The 18,516-nt window shown below is 45.3% G+C and overlaps 2 protein-coding genes across 2 annotated transcripts in view; one reads left to right on the top strand and one right to left on the bottom strand.

The window, feature by feature from the left end:
* Window positions 1-396: 396 nt before the first annotated feature.
* LOC139050763 (PI-actitoxin-Afv2a-like) lies at window positions 397-7,172 on the top strand. The gene is made up of 3 exons (XM_070527483.1): window positions 397-726; window positions 4,572-4,598; window positions 6,926-7,172. The coding sequence occupies exons 1-3, from the start codon at window positions 663-665 to the stop codon at window positions 7,093-7,095; spliced, it is 261 nt and encodes an 86-aa protein (XP_070383584.1). The 5' UTR covers window positions 397-662; the 3' UTR covers window positions 7,096-7,172.
* Window positions 7,173-11,684: 4,512 nt separating this feature from the next.
* Window positions 11,685-18,516, bottom strand: part of LOC139050563 (venom metalloproteinase antarease-like TserMP_B) — a 31,853-nt gene continuing 25,021 nt past the window's right edge. Inside the window, exons 10-12 of the mRNA XM_070527099.1 lie at window positions 14,676-14,829; window positions 12,576-12,686; window positions 11,685-12,079 (exon numbers count right to left, since the gene is read on the bottom strand). Coding sequence (XP_070383200.1) covers window positions 12,029-12,079; window positions 12,576-12,686; window positions 14,676-14,829 — 316 coding nt within the window. The 3' untranslated portion in view covers window positions 11,685-12,028. The remainder of the gene's footprint in view (window positions 12,080-12,575; window positions 12,687-14,675; window positions 14,830-18,516) is intronic.

An 18,516-nucleotide genomic window follows, 5' to 3' on the forward strand; every position in this document is an offset into this window, starting at 1 on the left:
ATCATCAAACATTTGCTTCTTCTAGTAAGCTTTTGTTTGTAATTTTTGTTGACATTTTCTGTGGTATGATGGCAGTTTACGCAGGAATCGATTCGGAAGAGCCAACTGGTCGAGGTGCGCGTGAAAGTGGCGTCATAATTCTCGTTTCACAAGAATTTCAGTTGCCTTATAAGTTATCTTTCATTTATTTGTAGTCATTACAATTTCGTTCCGTGTAGTCGTCGCCTGTTTATCAATTCATTTCTCTCGGAAACTCGTTTGCGGCGTGCAAACCACGCTTGCCGGTGGTTGTGGCAATCCACGACGCAGCCAACTGTCCCAGGGACGAGCAGGCATTGTGAAACGGTATCATTCGTCGGCCACCCACGATGCATGGCATTTGCATGCGCGTACGCCACTTGTGCTTTCACGCAGGGACGAAGTCTGCATGGCGTATGCATGAGGCCATATCTGTGCACCGGATGAAGAGAGAGCTTTTTTTCCCCACTGCGAGACCGTAAACATCATGATTTACAGCGCACATGCGCGAATACCATGCACCACCCTTTCCACGCGGGTCGCCTACCGGGCAAGATAATATATTTAAGGTACGATGAGACTCCACCTGGACGGTAAACCTCGTCCAACATTTGAGAGGCACAATTGCGTTCACTGTGGCAGCCATGCGGGCCCTGGTCGTTCTCGTAGTCCTGGCTACTTTTCTGGCTTTATCATCATCGGCCTCAGGTAAGTCCGTATTTTATATGCTTATGTGAAGTTGCCGGATTACTATTGGAATCACCTTTAACCATCTATGCATGATAATGTGTACTTTGCCTTCACTATCTTCCCGGCTCTTCATTCACATAATCCTTAGTCATCTTTAGCCTCGATATAGTTAACGCACACTCGTTTGTTTTTGTTGTGGCCTCGATTCATGGCTATAGCCATGAGGAGGATTGTCACATTAGAGGTGATCAGAGAAAAAAAAAGTCTGCCCCTGTGGTGCTACTGGGTAAGATGCTTAGATTGTGCCAATAGTTTTGCTCCTTTGTAGTAGGTATAATAGCAAGCAAGTAAACAAAGTACGTAAAAGAAAAGGCACTAGACTGTGGGACTCGCAAATGAGCGCTTTTGATAGAAAATGACGAAATATATACACACAATCACTGTCATTTCAGCAAACTGACGCATTTACAATCATCCAACAAGAGGAAACCAAACCAATAAACTATCGCTGTATAGTATGGTATGAAGAACTTTATTTAGGTCCTGAGGGATCAGTCTGGGACTGATGCGGGCCTCTCCCACGTCGGTACAGAGAGGCCGAGCCCCTCTGCCATCACACGGGCCCTCTGGACAGCCCTGAGTTGGTCCGCCAGCACTTCACTGTGCAGCATCCGCTGCCACCACTGTTCACCTCGAGAACCATCACCGGCCAACGCCAAGCAGCGCCACAGCATGTGTTGTAAATCGAGCAAACCCCCACACTTACTACAATAGACTGAAACCCCGCAGTCCGGATTAATTTTATTCATGATGACCGGGTTAGGGTACGTTCGTGTCTGCAGAAGCCTTAATGTAACCGCCTGCGGCCTATTTAATTTACGATGTGGCAGCGGGAATCGTGACCTTTTTTTTTTCTTACATAAACCATGCTTTACACCACATGCTTTACAACTATGCTTTAAACCATAAACGTACATGCTTTTTATGTGAAACGTCTTTAACATCGGTAAAGTAGGTCAGATTTGTTGCTAGAACCTCATGTCACGAAAATACGTTAAACATTATCGCTTACATCTTTGCGGCCGTATTACCCACACGCCTTACTTTGTTTTCGTTGTTTAGAGGAAATACTCCCTTACACGACCATGCATGTACATGTGGTGAACACAAATGGCGTCGTCTCGTGCCTCGGATGACGCAATCGGAGCTAAATTTAGTCTCTCGCTTGGCGTTCAGAGAGGCCTAGCTTGGCAGTACCTCTGTCGACCCAAGCAGGAGCGATCGCGTTTGAGAGAGCTCACCCAGCCATATTAAGTAGAATCCATCGAGCTCAAGCTGGTGCCCATCAGTAGTTATTAGGTCTGCAAGTGAGCAAGTTAGTGCATAAGTTTCACGCCTGCTTCTGCTAAGGCCCCTTCTTCCTGCCCTCCTGCGTCCGACCCGTAGGGTCATGAAACGGCATGCATAGTCTCGGGCAGCAGGACAGAGGATTATCCAGCCGCTTTGACTGATGCGCAACTTGTCCCTCTTCACAGTGAGGGCAAGCGCAGGAGCCACAACCATTTAGGAGCGTGGCGAGCTCGAGTGGCCCTGAGCAATCTTGGGCGCCACTAGTTTGAGGGTTCATTTTTTTTTTGCACTGGTGACTAAACACCCTCCGGAGAACAAGCGGGCCCACTAAGAAAGAGTGACGAACACGTTCGCTAAATTTGACCGTAGGAACTCCACCAATTGTACAATAAGTTAGCGTTCAAAGTTTCAAATACGTGAATAAATGCAACTTCTGTATTTCGTTGTGTCCATATATGTACCTTAGTGCCCTACACGCCCTGCGGAACGTACAAGGCGTTTCATGTACCCCACGGGGGCTGCGCCCATGATACAAGCTACTCAGTTGCTTTTTTCATGCAGCGGAGCTGTATATGTGTACCCTCTCATAGATTTTTAAATTTCCGCGACTCAAAACTTCCGCGCTCTCTGTGAGGAAGCAAAGCAAACCAGTAAGGCGTGTGCTGACACCTTGCGTAGCAAGAGGAAAACTAAGAAAACACCCAATACGACGTAACACCGTTCTCTATGACGAGGAGGAGCAAACCAGTGAGGTATGTGCCGACACCTGGTGTAACAAGAGGAAAGCTAAGAAACGGGTGGTGAGTAGCAGCGAAGATTGTTCCCGTGAGGTTACCTGTAAGCGGTGTGCTCGACAGGAAGACGGGTGCCTGGAAGAAGAGAATGCGGTGAAGCGACGCAGGTACCACGCCAGTAAATTGTACGAGCACAACATAGCGTATGCGAAATTTTAGAGGGACTTTCTGGAGAGACATTTCGGATTCAGTTGTGCGGTGTGTTGCAGGCTGTGCTTCGAGAACGAGTTCGTGGTGATTGGTAACGTTCGAGGTGTCGCGAATCCTGAGCGTGATGCGGTATTGACAGCTGCCCCAGCTCCTGACTCAGCGAGCTCCTCGGTTTGTCGGCGTCGACGAAGCGCCAATGGCCGTAGCACGCATCGATCATTTGGTGTGACAGTGGTTGCTTACAAGCCAACTACTGCATTTCCACGCCTGCCCAAGAAACCGAATGGGCACTTATTATGTTGGGTGCCCTGGTGTGGGGAGGCCACGTGTAGTGCGTACTGCCCAAGAACAAGCCGCTCACAAGCCCCAACTTCGGGACCACAGAAGTGAGCGAGAGTGGCGGGCGGCACGAACCAGCGAGGAACGTGCCGAAGAGGCTGCGCGTTAGCGGCGGGCTCGAGCTCCAATATCTGGAGCCAGTTATGTATATGTATGTAAAATAAACCCGCTTCTTATTTCCCTCAACCTCCCGGCCTCATATCCTCCTCACCGACAAGCAACTCTCGGCAGTAGATACGGACGATGGCGTGGGTCCACTTAGCCAGCTTACTGCGACGCCGCGGTAAAGCGCCGGCCAGCTACCTCGTTTTAGGGGCCCCGGCGCAAGCGACCCTCATAGTGGCGCCCGAGTCCGAACCACGGACCCAGAACTGGATCACTACACCCATCATCATCATCATCATCATCATCATCATCATCATCATCATCATCATGTTCACTGCGGGACGAAGGCGATCTCCAATTACACCTGTCCTACGCTGACCGATTCCAACTTTGGCCGGCAAATTTCCTAATACCACAAAATTTCACGCTTTCAATATGATCCAGTTCCGCTTTTAAGATAACACGAGACAGAACTGATATTTTCGACGACCGATATGCGTTTAAGGCATTGATTTGGAGGAATACTATATGCTAATCTCAGGCAATGTGCAATGCTCTAAACGTCTACGCACATTCTCTCCGAAAGATACCTGCGAAGCGGACTAGCTGTTTCTCTTTTACCCTGCACTGTGAATGTATTACAATTCGTTACGTACAAGTCTGGCGTGTAGGACACTAACGTACTTTGAGGCCTAGGCGGAGATAAGCACGATTGATTTAAATAGCCTAGCAATATTGCTTTCGCTGTACAGTGCTTATACAAGTGAAACTCAGTGCCTCTGAAAATATTTGTGCCTTTACTGCCACTCGCAAGCATGCCAAAAAATAACGCTAAAAATAATTAAGCGCTCCATGAAGGGCTGTTCGAATGCACTATGATGAAACTAATAAGAAATCAGGAAATCAAGTTACATAGATAGCGGTCAGGTTGTTTTCTGATAGCATATCGCTTATTGTACTGAATGCCATCAGAGTTTAAAATGACTTCATTCTAGGTGTATATCAACAGATGGGTAATGCCAAGCAATCGGATTCAGCCATAAAGCATTCGTAAAAGGTTGTGTAAATGTGCAAGAAAGACTGCTAGAGTAAGGGTCTTGACGCAACCTTGTTTCAATGTTTCAGACTCTTCTGCTGTCGTCGCTGATGAATGTGAGTGTTTTCCTCTTCATTTCTCATGTTTTTATAACGTAGGGCTCTCTGGATAGCCTACAATAGTTCGGCATCGATAGGATATACCATCCCATTCTTCTTACTGTATATGCAGTCGGCTTGAAAAGAATAAGGACAGTAGGGTGCGAGGAAAAGCTGAGCATTTCGGCAGCTTGGAATTCGATATTCCAGAACTGTACTTGTATATGCGAGCAACACTCATGCTGAACCAAATGCCGGTTTCGTCGGCGTGTATCGATACACGGACTATCTTTCTCGCTTTCTTCAAGGCATTGGGTTAACCAGCTTAGGCCGTGTTCAATGTCATTGGGGACAGGACACCACCATGCGGCCCGTTTCTCGGGATTCCCTTCCATGCACTCAGCGCTGTCCCCAACTTCACTTGATAGGAAAAGGACTGTTTGCGCAGACCTGACTCGCATTGATAGGATTTTCAATATCAGTGGGAAGGTCTCGGTTTAGGCTATTTAGTGGCATGCGGCAACGGGCAACATGTCTACAGACGCCTATCGGAAATATGTCAACAAGCTAAGTGTATCCGGTTACTTCGGGCCACGCTAGACTCTAGGATGAACTGGCGACGAGCCGTGTACACCACAACATACCCTGTACCGCGTGTAAATATCATACGAAGGTTGTCAGGTATACTGGGGAAGTTATGTACTGTCGATGACAAAGTTTCGTATGGCACTGACAGTCGATCGCATGTTCTTCCAACTGCTCCTGATCTCGCTGTGTGAGTCTAGTGCGAACGGCTGCAGACGTTTTATTGTCAAGAGCTCAGAATTGCCCTGGGAGTGCCACAAGCAGCGGCGAATGTCGCGGTGAATCATGAGCCTCAGCTGCCACCGGTTCTTCTTCTCGCCTCTCAACGACTGCCTGCGGAGATGTGTCGACTAAGCGAAACGAGCGTACCGCTGATTCACCTTCGGCTACTTACCGAAGTCGCATGTTTTCATGGCACTCAATACTTTTCGTTTTATTGGCCTGAAATTTTCCACGGGAACGCAGCGAGAAGCCACCATGGTCATACGACAACCTAAACTGCCAGCTATTTCTTGCGTACACGACAAGCGCTCCGCACCTGTAGCAGAAGCTTAATTGTTGGTGCTTGAACACCTGCAAAGAACGCATGAGCAACATTTTAAACCTTAACTGACGGTAGTTCGACCATTAGAGAGCACGGAGCAAGCGCAGAAGGGTTCGTGATTTCGTCCCTTATGGCGTCCTGGGCTGCCCGACCTCACTGTATCGTCTCGACTACAGTATGCAAGGGTGTAGGCATTGAAAGCAGCCTTAAGGATAAGCTAAAGGTTTGCAGTAAGTTGCAGTGCCGTCGGACAGAAAATCCACTCTGAAGTTGTTGAAATAATGGTTTGTTTTGGATCAGTGCACGAAAAGTTCGGCACACCTAATGACAAAACTGCGTAGCCTCGGATTTACTGTAGAGTTTCGATGGCTTCTGTCGCATGTAGTCATAGCGGACAATGATGTGGTTGAAGCGACTTGCTCCGAATGCCTTAAAATCGAGACTAGCAAAAAGAATACGCTCTGAGGGACACTCAACGTATTCTAAACCAAGCCGGGCACATATATTTCATTTTCATTTGTTATGGTCACCACCTCACCAGCCCATGTCTTGAATAGGCCGAAGAGGCCACAGGCACACCTGCCGCATGACTTGCGCACGGTATCAGCGCATGCTCCGGCATAGCTACTCAAGATTCTACTCGCCGCTTGACCTCGTGCTTGACTTGCGAGACTCACTGTGGCAATAAACAATATTTGCTGTGGTGTGCTGAAGGTGTCACAAAGCACTATTGCCCTTGTGCAGCAACTACCGGCATGTACTGCAGAACTGCATTAGCCTGCAGCCAACATTTTCCTGTTCGTCCTCCTGAGAACAAAAGCGCTCTGCAATTTTACCGGCGTCGTGCCCAAACTACTTGGTAACCGAACATTTTTCTGAGGCCCCGCGGTCTCTAAAAGCGTTGAAGCCGATTGTAGGTGCTTGTGAATGCCTATTAGATATGCGTACACGAAAGTCTTCCGCGATACGAATCTAGAGAGCACATTCCTTGCATTTAACTTATGAACAGCGAGTATTAGCCAACCGTTTATAGTACAATTCGTTCAATGTTTCTAGTTTGCTCAGAAAACAGTGCAGACACAATTAGGCATGATAAACACAGTTATGAAGTAATCCGCCTCACAGCTTCACTCGGATGTCATTCTTGTCAGCAATACCTTGTTAAAAATGTTTCTGATTGTGGTTACAATCTTCTTTTCTTGGTTCTCAAATGTAGGCTGCCAGCAGGAGGTTGAAGTAGGCAAATGCAAAGCAAGCATCCCGAGGTGGGCCTTCAAAACCAAAACAGGGAAGTGTGAAGAATTTACCTGGGGTGGCTGTGAAGCAAACTGCAACAACTTTGAAACTAAGGAGGCTTGCGAACAGCGATGCAACCCATCTGACTAGTCTCAGGTTCGATCAGGACGCGACATTCGTTGGACTTTAAGGTGAATCGAACAATAAAATTGTGCTGGTCTGCATAAGTGTGTCACGCCGTTAACTGCTATAGTATTGAAGAGGCTGTACACCCCTCACGCATATCGCGTGCATTGGCGCGCCTAAAATTTCGTCGCATGTAAAGTGCAGCTTTCGACAGCACATTGCTGTCGAGCGAAAGTGTAATGACATCACTAACATTTTTTTTCTATTTGTCCTCATGAACCACGGAATAGGAGAGCATTCCTTGGTTTCTACTAATGAACGCCAAGAACGCCAGCTTGCCCGTGCTCCACTGACGGCCTCACAAACCACTCAGCAGTGCCAGTACAACGCCCGCCATCGTGTCGTACAGTTTTGCCCTAGTGCGCTCGTGCTCGTTTGGTCGCCCTCTCGCCACGTCGGACTTTCAGAGAAGCTCCTTTCACGATACACAGGGCCCTACCGCGTGCTTCGCCGACTCCTGCGACGTACGAAATTGCTCCTGTGGGTTCAACCTCGTCCTCTCCTCTGGCATCTAGTGATCTCATGCATGTCAGTAGGCTGAAGGCCTACTACAGTGCTTCCGAGTCCTGCTTTTAGTCGCTCCGGGACGGCGCTTTTGCCGCCGGGGGTAGTGCTATGGAACTGTATTTGCGATCACGAAGAGGCGAGCAGTGGGAAGACGACGACGATGATTAGATGCTTGCGCGGGCTGTTGCCTCTTGGCCAAGTGCGGCATATCTTCTTGTAAATATACTTGCATATAGCTATTAGTCTTCGTCTAGCTACGTAACAATGTAAAGTAAAAATGACTTGACAGTGCCATAGCAAACTAACTAAGTAAAGGTAAAACAAGCAGAACCAGAATCAAGCAAAATACGAAAATGCATGATTACATGTCTAAGCTTTAACAAAAGTTTCCAAATGGCAGACCATGAGTACTGCTGCTCAAGAGCTGCTCGAAGGGGGGGGGGGGGCATTATTCTGTAAGAGTACATCTAGTGGACATGTTCATTTCGTCTGGTGAAGGTATGGTTGGCTGGGTTGGAGTATCTGCATGTCAGAAGGAGGCAGGCATTCCACCCAATCAGCACATCAGTGGCAGACCAAATGGACATGTTCATAAGGTGGACTCTTGCAGAATACCCCCCTCCCCAGATCTCAATCACACAAACTAAGCTTACTTGAAGACATTAGCGTCTGTAAATATTGTTATAATGCTTCTTTAGAGGTACTCCACATTGACAATTACTCAGCGAATATTCAAATAGTGCTTGATGATCAACAAGAACGAATCATTACCGATGCAATGTAAGATTTTAATGACTCTTTATCTTTTCCACTAGGTGAAACCGGTTAATGTTACCAGTATTGAGTATGGCAACGTAAGTTAGAAGACAGTAAGTACTTCTGGGCAGACATTGTGTGGTAATAACAAAACACATTGGCTGAGGCACCTTTGAGAGGCTTTATCAGAGCATTTGTTTGGTCATATTGTCACGTGGTAGCAACCGTGAAGAATACAGAAGCAAAACTGTGGATAAGGAAACTGACTTTTATTGGGCGAACTTGTGCCCACAAAAGCAAGTTACACTCAAAGCACAAGGACAGCGGCGAACACATGGGTGATTATAGGAATCTGATCCGCCGGTCAAGCGCGTCAGCTTTTATACATGCGTCATCAATGGTTCCAGAGTATTCGCTGGTGGCAGCGTGTCTTCCAGAATGTTCTGCACAATTCGCGTCGCAGATGCAGTCAAGTTACACAAGCTTTGGTGGCAACAGACAGAAGATAGCACCATCGATAGCATTCCAGAAACTTCGGATACATGCGGATGCGTGCAGCGCTGAGCGATAACATTTGTTAGACGGTGAAATGTGCTAACTCGAAAAAACAAGCACACGTGCCAATATGGTAAACGAGATTCGGCTTGCGAGAGTCTATGGAGAAAACGAACACCGAAACAGAAACTGGTTTCCGTTTGTTGCTTCGGCTGCCTTCCACAGAGTACACTTGGTGCCAGGTCTAAAGTTACTGCTTCCGCTGAAGTATTTACATCGGATTGCCTCATCAAATGACCCAGCGAATGTTCGGCCTGCTAGAATTATATCATGTAAGTGAAGGCAACGCCATTTTTTCGCTAAAGTGATTATAACAAGAATATTTTAATGAGAGCACAGGTTGGTGAAGTTATCGTTAATTTTTTTTAAACTGACGTGGTTGCGTAAATACTTTACCGTACTTAATCCGCGTCTTAAAATACTTGAAACGAAAATGTTTTTTGGTTAGTATGTAGTAGAATTATGCTGCGCCTGCATTCTCAGGCGATCCACAGGCCAGTTTGCTCTACATTCCTGCATTGAAAGTACGTCGATACATAGTTTGGTGACAACTGTGCTTTCGCAGTTTTGGTGTGGGTATATAGCGGACTTTTATGTCCTTTCCGCACCTACCGATAATAGATGATCAATTTGTAAGCTCTTGGTACGCATGAAAGCTCAATAAATGTAAAATTCATAGCCTTCAATGCTTTCCAAGAAGCATCTGTTTTCTCGGAACTGTTGTGACACCGTCAAGCGCCTAATGACGTCTTTTTTTACAATGTCGCTGAAAGACATAGGAATAGCATGTAAATTTGCACATGCTGCTTCTACAGTGTAGTAATGTAAGCGGGCTCATCCTGATCAGCTTATCAGGAATGCGAACTGCTCACATGGACATACATTACCACTCTCAGACTTTCCTTGTACGAGTAGGCGAGATTTATAATCAAAATGCACTCTTTTATTGAACTTGTGATTCGCAGCTGCTTGGCCGAAGGCTTATGATAATTTCTATTTTGCACGAGCGGTGTTGAACATCTTGATATTTGTATATAATTGGTCCAGTTAATCATCATTCATCATGTTTTTTTGTGTCTTATCATTGTCAGGTAGCGTTGTCAGTGCAGGAAGTTTGGAGAACTTGCGTAAAACTGCCACATTCATTTGTTTTCGACGTTCAGTAGGACAAAGCCAAAGTACATAACTGCCCGACATGACTGGAGGGTGACATTTGAGATCACCATGATATTTGACCTGTTCGTAAACAATTTAATAAACTGAGTTTTCATGCACGTTAAAGGTTTAGGACCGAAGGTGAGCAGGAGGCTGTGGCTGTGTTAAAGGCTTTTTGCATTACCGAGCTGATCAGTCATTGTGAAGATCCCCCCTGGCGATTCAACAGCTGTTACCCTCAAACCTTTACTAAAACTTGTATCACGAACGGAATGACACAGCACCACCTATGAGCTATGAGGGATTTTATTGTGCCTCTGTACTTGCAGTGGTGATATAAAGGGAATTTTTGCGGCTATGAATACTTTGAACAAATATGTAAAATACCTGTCAGCGCCGTCACGTTGCTGTTGACATCGACGTGGTCGTTCCTGTCCACGTTGCTTTCCACCAACTACCGTACTTCATTTTCGTTGAATCCTGTACTATAGTTGCGTGCTATGTTCGAGGCTCATCATCATCATTCCCATGCACACCTCATTTGTGGCACCAACGCTGTCTTCGCGAGTAAGGGACGCAAAAATTGCGAGCAAACACTCCTTCATCTTGTCTACGGCATTCTCTACTCGATGCACGTAACTCAATTATTGCCCACAACAGTATAGCTGGATTATGGCTTCCGACATCCATACACAGATGCCACAGCACGGAGAGTCTGTCTGCGAAAAGCCTTGCACTACATGCCCAATAACGTTTTTTTTCATGCAGTAAAGAGAAAAAAAATTGTGTGATCAATCAGTGGTTAGCGCTCTCGTCACATAACTGAACATTGCGTACCTGACATGGATTCAAATGTTAAGGAAGGAGATTGTTCTTCCCGATGTGGCCATGGCTAACCTAAAGATAACGAGGCCTCTTGACGATGAGAGAAATAACAGATCTGTGTTGTCTTTGACGAAAACGCTCGTCCTCAACAAAGCTGAACGGACGGGCATACGGCACCAACCAGACGAACGGGCGGGACGAACAACGTAAAGCAAATTTTCAGGCGCCTAACTGTTGTCTCAGTAGCAGTTTTAATTAATGGCCCTGACGAGATTTCGCAAGTCAAGAAGCCTCGTATTGCTATGTGCACAGAGCCGCAGTGAGCAAAGAAGACTGTGACGTTGTCCAGGCAGTAGATAACTACATAGCCTTCAAGTGGGCCCCAACTACGCAAAAAAAAAACAATTGCATTAACACACCATCTGGCAACGCGCTGTTTTCTTGTTGTGACGCTCTCATTGTCATGTTACACGCGACAGCTGGAAGCAGTTGTTCCTCAGTTACAAGCTGCAGAGATGACTGCATATCCAACTGTCAATGGAAATACATGCTTGCATGAAACTGGAACTGATCCTATATAGAACGAAGCGCACTCAACTCAACATTTCTACTTTGATTAGTTTGAAAATTAAGGACTGCATATTATTTGTATTCTACTTGGAAATATCGACATACAAGCATTCCTAGTAAACTGGACAATATCCCGAATTCAATCAAATCCGTTGTTGTTGTCTGGATAGAGGGAAATCTGAATTGACAGTGACATACGAAACCGAGGTGACTCACTGAAAACCGTTAATCGCCTTCTTTTTCTGAAACAAATTATAATTCACAACACCGCTGCAATACGGGTAATTCGTCAATACTGTTACATCCTTGTAGTGATTTTCTCCATTTTGGTACACGCATGAATGGTCAATTGGATATTATATATATTGCTCACAATTCTGTAGGGTGGCCAGCGGCCCCCACGTGGTCATGGTACCTGTGAAGCGCACTTGGTTAAGGTGCAAAATTTGGTGAATTTGATGCCAGTGTTTTATTTCTTGGGAAAATTATGCTTAATTCGTGCTAGCCCATAGATTAGAAAAACGTAAATTCACTTGAACTGTTCCCAAGTGTGGACTCCACAGACACGTCTTTTGCACGTCTGAAAAAGGAAAAAATAAAATATGGCGAAGCCTGATTACACCACTGAATGTGAAAATTACTTTGTATATAATATCTCTGCTATTTAAAAACTGCAGTATATTTATTTGCGTTACTAGAACAAAGGTTGTTGATGAATTACTACGCTTTAATGGCTAGGTTATGATTAAAAAATAACATTCTTGAAAAGCATTTGCTTGTAATTGCCATTGGTTGCAAGATAAATAATCTCGAAATACGCTTCGCGTTTAACACGTCATTATTTCCTTCTCACAATTCTCCTAGATAAGCGGTCACGTTAGTTTTGTTTTCGCAACCTGCATAACTGATATTTAGATTACAAGCCCATTATATTTCCCATCGTACACGTATGTCAGTTACCTGTCCTGTTTATTAAACATAAAAGACGTACTTGTTCTCTTTGCAGCTATTTATTTCCAACCACACTAGCTTGCTGCTACGCATTCCTCAAAAAGAATTCGCCAGAGGTTACATACCTTTCCTTGATCACACGCCATGCCATCAGGTATTTTTGCTTTTCGGCAGCGGGTATGGCCGTCAACCCTAAGGCAACATTTAATTCGGCACTTACTGGTAAGCTCGGGAATCTGAAAGCACAGGAAATGTTACATAAGAGCTTTCTCATATTGTGATATCTTAGAAAATTATTATTGATGCTCTGTGATCTTAATGCTGTCATTACGCATCCAGGTGACACCCATTTATGCTTCCTTCAAGGTCTCTATAAAAGTGCCTAAAAGAAATTTAATTGAGAAATGGCCGATCAACGATAGAATGAAACGTCTTTCATTCTACTCATTTGTACCGAATGAAAAGCGCCAGGGAGTAAGACATTTCAAAACGTACCTATTATACGACATAAGACGTATCATAATAATAATAATAATAATAATAATAATAATAATAATAATAATAATAATAATAATAATAATTACGCCGACTGCAGGGCAAAAGCCTCTCCCATACTTCTCCAACTACCCCTGTCATGTACAAATTGTGCCCATGTCGTCCCTGCAAATTTCTTAATCTCATCTGCCCACGTATTTTCTTCCGCCCCCTGCTGCGCTTTCCTTGCCATGGCATCCAGTCCGTAACCCTTAATGACCATCGGTTACCTTTCCTCTTCATTACATATCCTGCCTACGCCCATTTCTTTTTCTTGATTTCAACTAAGATGTCATTAACTCGCGTTTGTTCCCTTACCCAATATGATCTTGTCTTATCCCTCAACGTTGCACCCATCATTCCTCTTTCCATAGGTCGTTGCGTCGTCTTCAATTTAAGTAGAACCTTTTTCGTAAGCCTCCAGGTTTCTGCCCCGTACATGAGTACTGGTAAGACACAGCTGTTATACACTTTTCTCTTGAAGGATAATGGCAACCTACTCTTCATGATCTGAGAATGCCTGCCAAATGCACCCCAGCCCATTCTTATTCTTCTGATTGTTTCAGTCTCATGATCCGGATCCGCGGTCATTACCTGCCCTAAGTAGATGTGTCCTCTTAGCACTTCCAGTGCCTCGCTACCTATCTTAAGCTGCTGTTCTCTCCCCCGAGGCTGTTAAACATAACTTTAGTTTTCTGCAGATTAATTTTTAGACCCACCCTTCTGCTTTGCCTGTCCAGGTCAGTGAGCATGCATTGCAGCGGTGGCGTAGAAGTAGAGCATCTGCCTCGCGTGCAAGAGGATCGTGGTTCAAATCCATTGCCGTGCAATTTTCACCGGATTAAAAAAAAGAAATCCGCGTGTTGATAAAATTGCATAAGCAGGCCTGGAGTGCGGCCTGATCCCGGTGACCAGAACCGGCAATGCGTGCACTGCCTCAGCAGAGCAGGATTGGCCACCCTGGTGCACTACTTGGCCACAACCTCCTATATGAATACAACAATCAAACCCCGGCCCTCAGTCCCAAGCAGCTGTGAAGCAACTGACCACGGCGGCTGGTAAGACCAGTGACGCAGCAGAAGGCGTTAAGAATCTCTGGGTCCGGACAGGCCACCATTGGAATGTGATCCTGGCATGTCTAGTTTACATGAGGAGAAATACTCCAGTTAGCGATCTCTGGCAACCTTGGCATACGATACAAACACAGGCCAGTGATATCCTGGAGCACTAGAACAGAAGCGATGATGCAATCCGAACCATAAAGGACTTGTTGCTATATAAAGCAATTCACAGCAGAATCTGAAGCAGTCTGTATCAATAAATGTAAATAAATAAAGGATGAATAGATATTCTATATCACATTCTTCGTAGTTTGACTTGTGAATTGCATAAAAGCATCTTTGATTGTGTTCGCAAACACTCCTCATCATTTGTCATCATCATCATCAGCTTACTTTATATCCACTGCAGGATGAATCCGACACCCTTCTGGACCAACTCCAGACAAAACACACAGAACTCGGCACCTTCTCTCCTTCACCACCCTCCACAGGAGTCTGGAGTTGGTGTGAGGATGTGTGAGCACACACACCTTAAGCCAACTAGCCCAGCAACAAATTTTGTTGACTCCTTATTAATGTGTTTATTATTTCATTGTGGAAGAAAAATATCTGTGCACTGCGGTAGCTTACCTTTTTCACTACTACCTTGTTTAGGGTTTCTTTGCTTTCATTCATGATGTACCTGCAAAATAACTCTTCGGACATTGTTTGGCCAGGAAACTTCTTGTGGTCTTTCTGGTAGTTCTGCTTCGCCTTCACCTCTATGCATTCCGGTTTTAGCTTCCTGCGACAAAACCGCGTATATGATTATTGCATTCATTGATTGTGGGAAATACAGTGCAGATTGTGTATATTGTGCTTTGCGGAGCTATGACATTATATTGAGTGTTATGGGGGCCTCTTAGAAAAAGCACATATTTTAGATAAAGCACTCGTTAACAGTAACGTGACATCAGCATAAACTGCTAATGCTTGCGGAAAGGACTTGTGGCTGAGTATGTTGTACTCATAAATTCTTACATAATATATGCAGCGTGGAACTGCAAACGCTTTTCAATTACTTTCTTTAGACTCTATATACATTTGCATAATGTGTGTTCTGAGGCTTTGCTTCGATGTCGAAGACGCATCATTAGAAGATTCAGCGTAGGGTTCACCGGTGGCCCCATGATAAAAAGACAACCACAGTTTGCCTGTTTCAAAAGTGGCGGCGCCTCGCATTGATTTATTATATAGTGGCTTTCTTAATGAGAGTGCGAAACATTGAGTGCCAAAGTAATCAGAGCTGAGACTCAGTTAGCAAGAATATTTTTGGTAACTCTGCTGCAATAAGCACCAGAACGTCCGTTCACCCAAGAAAACGTTTTTCTCAAGAAGTTTGAGGTGAAATATTCAATTGATAAGAAAGCTACAATACTGATGCTAGAAGCGGGGAGAAAATCTTCGCAGCGCAAGAGCATGATATGAAGGCATGGCATTTGTGATCTCACGGAGGCAAGAAAAACCCCTGGGCATAAAGCCGTCTAAGCTAGCAACGTTGCAACAATGAAAAATTCTGATCAATACAGCACACGGAAAAGCTACACTGCTCTCTAATTTAACCCTTTGAGGCACAACTCTACGCACTTCTACTTTAACGCTAACCACGCACGAATTTGCATAACATTGATTCCCTATAGTCAAGCTCCTCAATTCAGGCACATATGCACAAAGGGCAAGAAGTGTACGTCATACTGCAAACGTTTGAGCACGGACGCAGCCCGTCAGAATTACCCGTCATTGGTAATTCAGGAGTCAAAGAAAGCAAGAAACAAAAACGCGGTACATTTCTATACAGCAACAGACCTCCTCACTCAGATCTACATACAGTTAATCTCGTCCTAGGATTTTTGTCTTCGACACCTAAAACAAACTCGATACCTCGAGCATATTGGGACACATTAATAGAACGTCATAAAATGAGCGAAGTTTTTTCCGAATCTTCTGAAAAAATTTCATGTGGCGGTAGCTACCAATAATTACATATTACTTTTTTTAATGAATTCTGAAATCTGTAGAGGGTGCGTACCCTGCAGTAAACGACGATAGACCGCCTTTTTGCAAATGAACAAAACCTCATCGAAAACTAGGCGACTTGGACTCGGCCACTTGTAATGTCATCTACACATTGGAGAGAGAGATACTTCTTCCCGCACAGGGTATAATAGTCAGAACATGCACGTATAATGCAAAACTAAGATCTCGCTCTAAAGTCATGTTACATATGTAGCAACCCTTTGAAGCGTTTAAGTTCACCATTCGACAGTCTGCATTGCAAACCCAATCTTCAGGATAGCTTGTGAGTGTTATATCATTTATTAATTGATAAAGCGTTCGGAGGGCATCAACGGAATCAATGACACACTCAGATCAATCTCCCAATAGTCCAGCATTAGTCTGCAAATGGCATAAGAGAGGAAAAAAGATGCTACTTTTCTCTGCATCAATTTGTTCATATGGCGCACGCATATACTCACTGACAAACGGATATCCGTATTCTTTCATTGTTATCTTTTTTCTTTTCTTTTTTTAAATTTCTTTAAATAATTTAACAATCTTCCATTCTTTTTTCATTTGCACGTCACGAGAAACCTAGACATTCTAGCGTTGCGATTCCCGCCGTCTCATTTTCCTATTTTTTCTGTACTATAGTACACCTGACCTGTGGCCAGCAATTTACATCCAGATACAGGAAATTGTACCACGTACCTATATAATTGTGGAGACACTTAGTCCCCATGAACTCACCCACTAGCGCTACGAAGAAGCGATGTTAACTCACTTTAGGCATGTCTCCTACGCGTACGTAACTACATTTCACGCAAATGCGTTTCCTTTGTGGGCTGCAAGCCCAAGCCTGACGTTGGCGCCATGCCATAGGAGCAACTTATATCGTAATGTGCATTCCCACGCTTCCTTTGCTTACTCCTTGCTTACAACTTCTTTAGAGACTGACTGCACCATCTTGAAGCAAGGCTCTACACAGTGCATAATTCATCTGCCGTTCCCCTGTAAAACCACTCTTAAAAAGGACTTGTCTCCGGCCGAAACGACAAAATTCTTTTTGGAACGTGGACTTGCTCAAATACCCATACTGTTTATATATATTGTTACGGGAAGCATTTAATCTACTGTAAACAGCTAGTACTTCGCTAGTCAAGACTGCACAGGGCGCACAGGTTTTAGCAGGCCCTGCAGTCCGACAGGAGAGACTCCGCCCCAGCCTTACTACAACCTGTTTGTCCTCACCGCTTTTCGTGACATTATCCCCGGCCGGTGAAGAACAGTCCTCGTGCTAGTCGTGGTAAAATGGGTTATCAGAGCTGTAGCGCTTGAGGCGGGAAACGTGCACGATGTCAATTCGTGGTGTAGCCGTCGAAATGGAGGCCATGGGAATTATCTCATAGGAGTCACCTGACGCAGTACGTGGTAGGGCCCGACATGCAGAACATTGACTGGGGTAGTGGGAGAGAAGTGCCTTAGAAGTGCCTTCAGAAGTGCCTTAGTTGGCGCCGGGATGACCAGCTGCGGCATGGTCTCAGCTTCAGCAGCGAATGTAGAAATTGTACGTACTTCCAGTTGTGACATTTCGGCTAGTGAAATTATTTGATGAAGAATATGGGCCGAGGTAGAGAAGTTGAGGACTGGAAGCATCGTTCTGTTGTTGTAAGAAGCAATATGGCGTGAGGAAGGGCGAGGTTGCGCGAGAGGATCAGATCGATCAGATCAAATCAGCAGCAGCAGCAACAATTGGGGCAGAGAAGTGTCCAGTGTGAGGACCGGAAGCGCACATGGGCTGAGGTGCGTGACAGGCGGCTTCTGGAATGCCCATATTCGCAACCTGTTGACGAACGACGGCTTGAATGAGGGATATGGTCACCAAATGGTCGTGGGCGGGTGCCTGATAAGCGGTTCGAGCTATTTGTTCGAGCTCCTGGTTAACAATTCTGGTTAGGCTGTTAGGCGGCGAGAACGGAGGGGGCGTCACGGGATCTCCGCATGAGGATGTCGCATCCGTGTTCGGGTGTCTGGTAAAGCGGTGAGTGATGCGCCTGCCTTTTGCTTGTTCAAACCAACGGCATCCGGTTATGATGGAGTCAACCGTGCTGCAGTGCTTACACATGGGTATGTTGAAGGCATCGTCAGCTATGCCTTTCATCAAGTGGCCAACTTTGTTTGCCTCTGGAATGTCTTTGTCAATGGTGTAGCACAAGGCTAGCACGTCTTGGATATCTGTGACGCACGATTGCTTCGACGTGTGAGCTCTGGCCGCGAGCTCATGCCGGGCTGTCATTTGTCGTACGACTGATCGGCCAAACAATTCGCGCATCTTCTCCTTACATACGTCCCAACTAGCCAGTTCTTCTTCATGCGTAGTAAACCACACGGGAGCTGTGCCCCGTAGCTAGAAAATAATGTTCCCGAGCATTAA

Source organism: Dermacentor albipictus, chromosome 10 (genome assembly GCF_038994185.2).
Source record: "Dermacentor albipictus isolate Rhodes 1998 colony chromosome 10, USDA_Dalb.pri_finalv2, whole genome shotgun sequence".
NCBI classification, from domain to species: domain Eukaryota; kingdom Metazoa; phylum Arthropoda; class Arachnida; order Ixodida; family Ixodidae; genus Dermacentor; species Dermacentor albipictus.